We start from the raw sequence: 12,110 nt of genomic DNA, 5'->3' as shown, positions 1-12,110 counted from the left end.
AAGATTTTTATATATTACTTTATGTGAATTTTAACAGAAAATGCTGAGAAGGAATTAACGGAAGAATTTCCGGCTAAAAATCCAGCATATTTTGATAACTTAAATTCTTGGGTGAGTAAGTTTATAAATATTAATCCTTTAAGTTATAATTGTTGTTTATTAGAGAAAACATCTGTTACATTTTCATGGTTTAAAACTTTGTTTGTTCTGTTAAGTTAATTGATCAAATCAAAATATTTCTTACATATTTTTGGAGGCTAATGTACATTAATAATAATACACTTAATAATAATATTTTATATTACTGGTTTCTTATATGATGTGGCAGAGAGACTTGGTGACTTTTAAAATAAAACGTTAAAGTTTCTTTACTATTGGCACTGTTTTGTTAAATTTAGGTTTAAGATTAATATATTTCCTTGACTAAACCCAAAGATTTTTGAGACTGGGTTTATCATCTTACAGCAGGTGACAAGTGAATAAATATTTTAAAAAATATCTTAATTTTTTGCACATTTTCTAAGCTATTTATTGACTGTGTTTATGGGTTATAGCTACAAAAATTGAAATATTTATTGTTTTCATAGTTAACACGAATTCAGTTTGGTTCTTACATTGTCATTTGTATCTGCTTTGATATTGTCATCAGAATCAAGAACTCAACTGCCATCTCCTTCCAATTCGAGTTTTTCTAATTACTGTTTGGCCAATGAACTCTGGACATTCGATGATATTTATAATTTTATTTCGAAAAATGTTTCAGTGAACTTGGGAATAGAAAGTGCTGCATAACTCTAGATAGTTTGAAGAAGAATTTTAGTTAAACTCCTTATCTGTCATTCTAAACTACATTATCTTATAAAAGTGCAGTACTTTGGCATGTTTCCCAGGCTTTTTAATCTGGGGCTTTATTCGAGGAAATACTGCATCATCTTTATAGATAACTCTTCTAAAATTTTGTTCCATATTTTTTACTTAAGTGCACCCAGCTGTTGCCAACATGATTTTGAAACAATGTGCACACGTTATTCTTTAATGCTTTCTCAGTACCAGTAATATTTCTGTAACAGTGCAAGTTTGGTTTGAGCTATTAAAGCTTTGTTATAATGAAATCCATCTCTATCTTGTTCGACTTTTGACAAGACTGAGCAATTACTTGTATTGCAAGGGCATCAAATAATAGTTTTATTGCTAGAAATTATAGGATGACATTTATCGATAATACGTATTTAATAAAAGAAAAATTTGTTATTTTATTTTATAAATCAGATGGACCTCCATTTAAAATGTTCACAGGATATATTGAGATTTTTTTCAGATATTTGTACATATTTGTACCTATAATTGATGTGTATTTTTTCTAATTATACAATAAATGGAGCATCTTAAATTTTACTGTTATAAAAGACAAAGTTAATCCATGAAAACATAGAGTCATGGGCTGCAGCTTGTCAATATTTGGGTATAAATCATAAAATTATGAATATAAATTATTAACTCGAGAAACAACTTTAACTTTTAACAAAATTTAGAATTTTTTAAAAGACAAAATATGAATCTCAAAAATTTTTATTAGAATATTTTTTTGTATCATTCAAGTTAGGACAGGTTTTACGGCGCGACGTGCCCACCGTCAAATTGGACATAATTGATCTGGAACAACATGGCATATGCATTCGAATCTGTCCTTTAGAATCTTCTCACAGTATGTCAAAATTAATAATGTTTAAAGCCATATTTGTAATTTATATGAATGTAATCAATTTTTCTTGACATTTACTTAGTCACGAGTATGACGAAAGAAGATGTAGATGAGTTCCATAACTGTCTACAGCAGCAGTTGGTGAGTAAATATTATTATGCAATTACAGTTTGAGAAAATTTTAAGATCTTTCCATTTTTTGATTTCAGGAAATTCTAAACGCGACTGTTCGACAAAAGGAAACATTCCGGAATTTGGTCGAGAATCAAAAGAATCTGCAGATAGTCGAAATATCTAACTGGGCCGGTCTGGGTGGTGTCAGGTAGGTGTGGAAAAAGTAATTTTAAATATTCAAAGCTATTCTTTGTTGATGTGAAATCATGTAGATAAAGAAATGGCAATGATCTGAATTTATCTTGTTTTGTAACAGGTACATCCCCGATAGTTTAGTTGATAAATTGAATCAACTTACTGAGGAAGACAAAGATGATATCAACAAATTGAATTCAGAAGTCGTCGTCAAACTCAAAGCAACCGACTCTGCATTTTCTTTAGGTTTGTATCTAGAAATTTTTATATTGATCGTATCTTTTTATCTTTATATAATAACAATCAATTGATCTTAGGAGAAGGAGACGATACAATGTTGTGCGTGAGATTTGGCATGGTTACCGACGATTTAGATATGGAAGAATTAGTCAATCTTGTCTTAACTTCTGGTCAAGAATTAGAAGAGTCTTCTAAGGTAAATATTTTACTACCCATTTAATATTATGGGTAAAGCCTGTGAATTGAATAGTGTTAACTTTTGGTTAAAGCAAGTAACAAAGATTTGGATAACCTATTAATGTTAGCTTTATCCAAAAATAGATGGAAAATGCAAGAACAAAACTTAAAATTTGGAGTCATTCTATCACTGTTTTTATATAGAGTCTGCCTTTTTATGCACACGAGCATTTTGTGTTTTAGCACTCATGTGGATAGTGGGAACAGGGCAGTTTTCAAATTCTTGCAATATGGCAACAATTTTTTGAAGACCATTGAAAGAGCAAAGTAGGTAGAAGGTAGTTTAGGTCCACAATAATGTGAACATTTTTAATATACAAACATACAGTAAAGTAATAAAAATGTATACAATAGTTTTACAATGAATTGGAAAATTAGTCTTCAAAGCTGCTCTTTTGCTTTCATTGGAATTCATCAGTTCTCAAGGAGAAGTCCAGTTCTGCAGCAACATCAAGTGAAGAAAGTCTGATCCTTCTTCTAGTGCAACAGATACTTGGTGCAATTGTATTTTTGGCAAACTACAAAATTTGCAAAGTCCTAGGCATTGTCTGTTTTGCCTGTATGTAGGGCAACTCTGCCTACAATAAATTACAGGACTTTACGTTGTCTTCAATTATATTTGTGTTCATTAACAAAAAAAGAATGTTCAATTCTAGTTATCTATCCAACTTGTAATGGAAAGATTGCAGATTATATGGCTAAAGCATGAATTTTAAGTTTTGTTCTTGCTTTGTCCATTCATTTTTGGATAATGTCACCTTTAATAGATTATCCAGGCACTTTGGTTAATTCAAGTAACAAATTTAGCATTATCTAATTTGTGGGAATTAAAAGAGGTGTTTGGAGCTCTCTGCAGAAAGAGCGACCAACAGCATGCCATTCCAAGTGTGCAGTTTTGATTTTTGGGAAAATTTTTTGCTTCAAAATTAGCTGATGCTCTCATGGAGTGGAATTTGGAGTGAACACTTTCTTGCTCCTGCATTTGTTGATGGCATCCTGAATTGTGATCAATGTCCAAACAACCTAAACAAGACAGTGGATGAATGTATTGGCACAAACATGATGGTGTATTGCCTTGTTCCCAGATAGCCTTGCATCAGTGGTTTGTCGAGAGATGGGGAACAGAGCTGCATTGTTGTGAGTTGATTCCACTGGACTTTTTCCTGTTAAATTACAAGGCATTGGTGTATGACACATATCTGGGAGCCCTAGGCAATATTGACAAGCTGGTGATGATGTGCCATTCTTGACTGTTTACATCTTATTCAAACCAACTGCCTTCGGCAGAAATATTTGGTTGGTATAAAAGTTTCTGGACCTCCCCAGAATATTGGAAATTGTCCTCTGACAGATGGCATGTAGATGTTTCTTTTGGGGGTATGTAAATGAAGGGTATTGAGTTATTTAGTTGCAAGTGAAAAGATATTGTGTGTGGCAATGTCAAGTTTGTCAATGGTTTCTTGTGACTAAATTTGCACATGTGCACTTTATGATTAGCAATTTGGTATGAAAGCAGCCAAATCTTATTGCCTTATGGTGCAATTGTTTGGTAAGAATGTTGTCTACAATCGGTTCAGTAAATTTAAAGCCGAGCAATATGAAGTCTTAGGTAAGTCGTGCTCGGGAAGGCTTTCTGTCTTATTGGATGACGAGCTGCTGCAGCTGGTGGAAGACAACCTACACCTTCCCACACAAGAAATGAACAAGACACTTGATTGTGACCACCCTACTGTAGTTAGTCACTTACCTGCCATTGGAAAGGTTTGCAACACTACACATCAAGGTTGACTCAGCTCCTTCACCATCCCATAAAGCCCAGACATTTCATTTTCAAACTACCATCTCTTCTGCTCCACGAAACATTTCTTAGATGGAAAGAGGAAATGTAAATTGCAGTTGACAATTCCTTTGAGTCAAAACAGCTAGAGTTTTATTTGGCGGGAACCTGTGACCTACCCAATCAATGGAAAAAAGTGCTTGAATTGCAATGGTAATTATTTTCTTGAATAAACTATTTTTCGTTTTTGAAATAAATGTTATATTACAAAATTCCAGAAATTTTTGCATCTGCTAAATACAATGCACTATAGAGAACCGACACTTGCCCATTGTCAGTTCTTTGGTAAGCTGTTTTTATACTTTAGAGACAGAGATAGTTTGTACGTCATATTAAATCATAAAACGATTCCTGTGTATATGGATAACAGAAGGGCGAGATGGGAAAATTTATGTATTGCATGATTTACACTCACCCTTTTTTGAACAAGTTTATTCTATTGTAAACACTACAATGAAACTAATGGCCTAGCTGGAAAGTTCTCTCTTGCATGTGGATAAATATTAAAGTGAACACTCTGTATATGGATTCCATTTTAAAAATTATTTTTATAGTTTATAGAAACGATGTCGGAAATGGTGAGGCAAGGTATCGAAGAGGCCAACAAGGAATTAGAACAAGAAAACATTGAAAGAATCATGCAAGAGGTATGTACATTTAATTTTTAAAAAAACGTAAACCGCTCACTAAAATTTGAACATTTTCTTTAGGGCGTAATACGTCACGTGCCCATTGTCGGTTCTCTGGTAAACTGGTGGTCACCTGTAGCTAAAGAAACGGGAATCAAAGGACGTAGTTTCAATTTAACTTCGGGTGAGTAATTTTAAAATAAATAAAATTAAAAATAGTAAATAATTATTGTTGTTATTATTTTTACTAAACAGGTATCGTTGAAAGTACTGAAAACATCTACAAATATCACATGCAAATACAGCAGGGAAGTAACTCTCCCAGAACTCCGCCTCCTTCTACAAAATCGGTGGTGGGTTCGAAATTAGAACGGAACAGTCAGCAACACAGCAGATCTTCCTCTCACAGTTCACAGAGCGCATCTATGCATAACGGTAACGAAATCAAATCCGGCATCACTCAGGAGGTTCCAGTGATGAACAGTTCAGAAACGTCCGCAGCAAAGTAAAGTCGGGACAATAAAATTGGGTAAGACGTTTTACGATTTCGACGATATCCGACACACTTTCTCTATCAAACGTCAATTTTGTCTACCAGCAGGACCAATTCGGGTACACCGTCCAGTGGTGCACGATTACAGTCGGGGATTACGACACGTATTTATGGGCAAGTTTATTTTTTAACCTACGACGTAGAAGAATCGGTAGCATTTGCATATTTATCACCGGTCATTTTTTAACATTTGCATTTTTTTAATTTAATTATGTTTCATAAACGTTGCAATTTTACAATATTTAATGTTTAATTATGTTTATTTTTAAGGCCCAAAATGCTATCATGCCAGTATAATTAACCAAAAAAAAAATTTAGATTTTTACAGGAAATGGACCTTAAAAATTTTTAAATTTCTTTTTTAAAGCTGTACTTAGTACACTAAACAAGAGAGAATGCAGATCATGAAAATAAAAACAAACTAGTCATGAAATGAAAATTTTGTGATAAAATGTAATATATATATATAATAAATATACAGTATATATATATTGTAAAGATTTATGTATTGTACACAAAATAAAATTAAATGCCTTGATATTTAAATGTTACGTTGGTTAATCTATCGAAGTCGGGTCCCAATTCCCATGAGTTTTCACGGATGATACAAATTGAGCTGTCGTTTCTTGTCCCTCACCTCTGCTGGAGCCAGAAACGGTACCACACCGTTGCCAATACACACTGGTTTCAAAACAGTCTGACTTAATGGATACTTGTACGTTAACAAGAAGTTTTGCAGCGAGCATAACTGGCAAAATCTCGCATTCCATATTTTTATTCAGGCAAAAAAAAAAAAAAAAAAAAAAATACAATATACATAAATTAAATATGGTAAATAACAAACTTTAAGGGTGCACATGGCTAGTGAACCATGTAGTTGGCTTTTTCACTCCTAAATGCGAACAACAAAAGCATAACAAATTTTATATTCTCTGTTTATTTTTGGCTTCTTAACCATCTACTTGCACACTCGAGTTTAGTATTTGCCCACAATCTCCCCACGTACGCATCGGTCTAACTACTTCCCGCAAAGAAAAATCACACAATGTATCAGAGTGCTGAGACCAATATAATAGAATTTATGTTCCCCGAAATGACTCATTGTTTGCTAAACAGTTGGGATCCGCACGTCAGAACTCATTCGAAATGAATAGAAAACCACTTCATATCTACGATTCCAAAAAGCAAGGAGCATTTAGAATGATTTCTGAGGGGAATTTTTACGGGTGCCATTCCCATCAAAATAAATTTGAAATAATTCTCGACTTTTCGACAAAATTTTGGTGAAATTTACAATATTTTCCAGTCCGATCCAACGAAGGAAGACCAACGGAATCATTTGCCATCCCATCTATGAGACTTCTCTGCAAAGAAAAACAGTATTGGCTCCCAGAGTGCCTTTGGTTTGACAATATACATACAGTCAAATCAAATGTGCTTAATTGGAACCCGATTAATAAGGGCCGTCCCACTAAATCGAATAAACAAAATCTAAGATGAAAAATGAGCAATGAAGATTATTTATAAGTATAAAAATATATAATACACATATATGAATAAATTCAAGTTCAAAAAGAACATTTTAAAATAATCCGATAAGTTGCCTAACATTTCCGGCAACTTTTGGTGGCGCCATCTGTTACGATAGTTTTTTTAAAAAAAAATTTTATAGTGACCACGTGACGTTCTATTACCCAATCGGAAGTAACGTTCTAATGAGCCTGTTTAAAATGTATTATCGCGCATTACTTATGCTTCGACGGGCAATATAGGCTAATTAATTTGTAGAAAATTAGTGGCTACTCTTAATTAAATTTGGAGGACAAGTTAAAAGCATTAAAAAGAAAAAAAATCACAGTTATGGGCATTTATATTGAAAAAAGGAAATTTTCCAAACGTTCGGAGAATAATTGAGTTTATATTTAGCATTCCAACTTCTAATGTGTACGTTGAAAGACGTTTCTCTTCAGTGAATAACTTACGGTGGGATAAAAGAAACAGATTAACACCGGAAAACGTTAAAGCCGAACTACTAATTTGCCGTAACAAAAAATGAATTTCAAATTTGTATATTTATGTTATATACAGTGGCGTAGCGTGGGTGTCAGCCGCCCGGGGCGGAGGAAAATTTCGCCGCCCCCTTATTTAGGTATTATTATTTTTTATTGTGAAATTTTGCCGCCCCCACTACGCTACGCCACTGATTATATATTGTATCTTTTCTAACTTATTATTATTACTTTTACAACACAAAGATGGCAACATGGGTGGAGCGTGAGGTTGGTGTTTCGAACTTTGATAATTTTTTTTTAATGCAAAATTGGTATTTTTAATTCTTGGTATTTTTCGTGCCAACATTTATTTATAATTTATTTGGGAAGCTGATTAGATATAATTATCATTATTAAAGGCCAATTTTGTTAATAAAAATGTCTTTTTCTAGGCACGATTCAAGCTCCTAATGAGGGGTTTTCGATCCCCAAATTGTACAGCCCCTTGTACGAGTTTTCTTTCTTTCTTCAATTTAATATGGAGATTTTAGCCTTTGCGGCTCTTTCTCCGACCGACGTTGCCAGTTGCTAAGCGAAACGGCTAGTGAGGCAAATGTACGAGCTTACTAAAATGTACGAGTTGTACGAGCTTAATAAAAGTCAAAGGAATCGTGCCTCTATATGTGACCTTTCGTGAGATATTGCCCGGCAAAGAATTTGGTACGTCATTTCCGGTCAAGCGGCTCCCCACCCAAAAGGGGCGCGGTCTCCGGGTGTCGGGGAATGCAAAGCGTTCAAAAAAACCGCGCTGCCTTTTAGCCCTCCGCGCGCGCTTCTCCCCTCTCGGCGCCGCCTTCCCCTTCAACAGCCCACGCTCCACGTCTGGAGGTGCCATCTACTACCTGTAAATACAAATAGTTAATATCGCATCGTTTACCTGAGCCGGGACTCGATTCCCAGTCCTGGCTGGTGGCGGTCTACTTCACACCGCACGTGCCACCAGGTAAGTCTGCCAGAAGCCAGAACCACCTCAAACCTCATTTCAAGCATGCGAGCACGAGGAAGGTACTACGCATGCCGGCCCATCCACGCAGCCCTCCCTTGGCCAGAGATACAGCGCGCCCAATTGGGCAGGAGCCGCGGTCGCATGATCGCGACCCCCGCCTCCGAGGTTTTTTATAAGCCGACGGTCGTCTTCGGCCATTTGCAGCCAGTATTTTGTTATTGTGATAATTACGCATTAAACTCAGCAGATTCAATAACTGAACAATGATATTGAAGACAACGAAAGTGAATGCGAGGAGAAACGGTACGTATTTTCTTTTACTCGTACTTTTCCGGCACGTAATAAACATTTTCTACATTAAGTTTTCCGACTCGAAGCTGCAAATAGCAATGCTGTTCAAAATTCAGACGAAGAGAAAATTGGTTTTAAACGTTGTGGATAATCTTGAAAACAGTGCAGTATTTGAAAGGAAAGTAAATTCATCTGAATTCATCAATTGGGATAATCAAGACAATGAAAGTGAATGTGAGAATCAATTGCACTGTAATTAGAATTTAAGAACTTCGCAATGGAAAGAAGTTCTTAAATTGCAGCTTTAGAAGTTTTCCATGTTTTAAGACTCAATGTAGAAATTGCATTTTCATTAATAGGTTAATGTTACCCTTGTTGCCAAGATGGCGGCTCGTCTCTGATTCTAGCAAGGAAACAGTGGGACGCACGTTCTAACCTAACCTAACCTATTCTAATAAATTACCATAATTATTAGCAACCAAATTATTAGAATAGGTTAGGTGTTAGGTTAGAACGTGCGTACCACGGTTTCCTTGCTGGAATGAAAGACGAGTCGCCATCTTGGCACCATGGGTAACATTGTAATCAAATTATTAATGGGTTAATTTTTCTGTGAATCGAGATTTCCAGTTTTACTTTTCTTAATCCAAAAATTGAAGTTTGGCTTCAAATTGAATATTTGCAGCATTTGGAACGAGTTGTGAAAGATCACAATTGGATTTTTCACACAAACTTCCTTTATTAGTAGCAACAGTTGTTTGGCAAGGATTTGGGTTAAGTTTTACGACAGGATATGAACCAATACATTCCGTATTGCTCAATTCTTTGCTTAAACTTTTCTGAATATAATCATAAGAATTTGGAGCAAGATTTGCACCTCTGAGGTAATATCATTCGATGATGGAGCAGCATTTCTAGAAGATGCTTGGAAACGTTTGTATTTTACAGGTGCCGAGACTGACCTAGTCGGGTCGAGCACCAATGCAGCGTGGCCTAGCCCAAAACGGTAGACTGGTACAACGTCTGCCGGGAAGTTGTGGACATGGCGAGAGATGCTGTTAAAGATGAGTGTAGAATCTTTTTTTTTCTTGGTTTTTTACATCGTCAGTTAGAATTGTGTTAGAGATAGCTGAATAAGAGCGGGGCTTTGCCTAATTTGCCGTAATAATCGGGCTTTTCTTTAGTCTTTGCCGATAAGTGGCATTTAAAATATAAGGGCTGCCTGTTAAACACGCGATAGGCTTAGCGGAAAGGGCGGCGCGACTCCACAGTTGAAAGGTGGCGATCACGTAGAAAAAGGCATAGGAATATGTCACGTAGAGTAATTTTGGAGGGGGCTATATCTCGTACAGGTATGGTTCCTTTCACTTTTTTGTTACTAAGAGTTAATGCTCTACAATCCTGTTAAGGTTCCAAACATATCATTCGGAGCTTGAATTGAGCCTGAGCCCCTTTTTTTTATTCGATCTGCTTTCCGAAAGCACAATTTTGTAGACGAAAATCATCGTAGAAGCGTGCGAAACAATAAACATACATAATAAACAATGCGAAGTGTTATGAACATTCAAAACAATCTTGGCACGTGCTTGGTAAACAATACTTCGTACTCAATCTCGAATAGAATTAATTTCTTGCTCACAAGCGATTTGAATTTTTATTACTGTGTATTTGTCTATTTCGAAACTAATGTATGAAAACTAAAAGAAAAGTATTGTAGTGTTCGGTAGTTCACCCATCGCCGTGATTTTTGTGACGTAACGTCGTCTACGTCACTACCGGCATAGTAGAGACAGAATACGGTTACGCCGAGTTCGATAAGCATTTACAAAAGAAAGCATCGGACACCGTCGATAATTCCGTTTTACAATTTGTTTTGTTCGTCATTCGTATAACTATTAAGGAAACTGTTAATAGTTGTAGTAGACATTTTCTTGTTAAAGATCTACAACTAATCTCATACAATTTCAAATGGCCAACGATGGCGGAGTGGCTAGAACTAACGGATGGCTGTACCTTCTTTCTGGGGATTTTTCCCTTTAGGTACTAAAAAAATTCTGCAAGGGTATCGCTTTCTTTCTGCACCCTCTTTACGGAATTTCGAACACGCCACTGCCGGTGACTACGGGCAGTGGCGTGTTCGAAGTTTACGGGTTCGAGTTTTCCGGGTTTTTTTTCGCGTGGTCTAACACCTAAATAGGGGCTAATTACAAACCGTACTCGTTACCGTTTAAACGTAGTTTTTCCATTGTTAATTGAATATTAAGTTGATTTTGTCTTACTTGCCTCTGTAGTTTTCTGATATTTTTTTACTAATTAACTTTTGAAATGTTTACGTAATACAATTTCTGTTGTAAATTCTGCAGACCGTTTTAATCTGCAAGGGCTTCTTTTAAATTTCAATACTTAAGAGGCCAGAGTACTTGAAGATTTCATGCTCTGTACGTGCAGTAAACTGCACGTACAGAGCATGAAATCTATACCTCGCGGCCTTAAAACTAAGGAACCAATATGGCGGCTCAATAGGAATATTGGTGTCTTGACCTTGTTTCCCCTTTTGTTGGTGCCATCTGTTGTTTTATTTTTATTACACTTTTTATATTTTTAACTAGTATAAAATGGGAAAAAGCTTGATTTTTGAGGGTAGAGGTGAATTTCATAAAAATTGTAAGTACTAATAACGAGTAAAATCGTCATTTACGTCCGAACCTATTCGAAGATACCTCCTCGATCACCAAAATTTAATAGCATCAATCCCCTAATACACAAACCTCCCTGCAAACTTTCAGAAATTTTTGACAGAAAGTTCAGGAGTTATTGAGCTTTAAAGAGTTTAATAACTCCTGTACTTTTTGTCGAAAATCGCGCTCCCACAGACACTAACATTCATACACACAGGAAAAAAAACCCGAATTGTTTTTCATTCCTCGATGTTTCAAGGTGTCCCGAGCCCAAAAATGTAGAAATCTTATCTTCCGGGGGGTCATTTTTTGACCCATCGCCATACTTTCTCCGTTATATATAGCAGCCAGGAAAGTAAAAATATTGAAGCGTGCTTTCCGGGTATACTAGTAGTTATTTCTGAAATGTAGAAAATAGTGATGTAACGAATAGTATATTCGGCCAGGAGCGTGGCCGAATGGCCGAATATTCGGCCAAACTATTCGGCTTGATTAACGCACGTACGAAAATTGGCGCACAAACCGCATTATGGCAAGGATCGCGCACCCTGCTCTCTATTGGCCCGTTGTCACTACAATTTTTTCTTCCAGTAGGTCTAAATTATTTAAATTAATAACTTTAATAATTATAATTTAA

The 12,110-nt window shown here is 35.7% G+C and overlaps 1 protein-coding gene across 2 annotated transcripts in view; it reads left to right on the top strand.

The window, feature by feature from the left end:
* The window catches only part of LOC136978870 (putative pyridoxal-dependent decarboxylase domain-containing protein 2), a 31,636-nt gene extending 25,589 nt beyond the window's left edge, over positions 1 to 6,047 (top strand). The window contains exons 14-23 of one of the 2 annotated variants that reach the window (XM_067274693.1): positions 38 to 111; positions 1,600 to 1,705; positions 1,785 to 1,843; positions 1,912 to 2,024; positions 2,133 to 2,257; positions 2,329 to 2,447; positions 4,880 to 4,972; positions 5,036 to 5,138; positions 5,210 to 5,483; positions 5,556 to 6,047. In XM_067274693.1, the coding sequence (XP_067130794.1) occupies positions 38 to 111; positions 1,600 to 1,705; positions 1,785 to 1,843; positions 1,912 to 2,024; positions 2,133 to 2,257; positions 2,329 to 2,447; positions 4,880 to 4,972; positions 5,036 to 5,138; positions 5,210 to 5,463 (1,046 nt within the window). In that variant the 3' untranslated portion in view covers positions 5,464 to 5,483; positions 5,556 to 6,047. Of the gene's footprint in view, positions 1 to 37; positions 112 to 1,599; positions 1,706 to 1,784; positions 1,844 to 1,911; positions 2,025 to 2,132; positions 2,258 to 2,328; positions 2,448 to 4,879; positions 4,973 to 5,035; positions 5,139 to 5,209; positions 5,484 to 5,552 lie in introns of both variants that reach the window. The other variant, XM_067274692.1, reaches the window with a different exon arrangement.
* Positions 6,048 to 12,110: the final 6,063 nt, after the last annotated feature.

The sequence above is a fragment of the Centruroides vittatus genome, unplaced genomic scaffold (assembly GCF_030686945.1).
Source record: "Centruroides vittatus isolate TY-2023 unplaced genomic scaffold, ASM3068694v2 contig_559, whole genome shotgun sequence".
Classification (NCBI taxonomy): domain Eukaryota; kingdom Metazoa; phylum Arthropoda; class Arachnida; order Scorpiones; family Buthidae; genus Centruroides; species Centruroides vittatus.
Note: the sequence above shows the minus strand (reverse complement) of the source record. Positions and strands in the feature narration are given on the sequence as shown.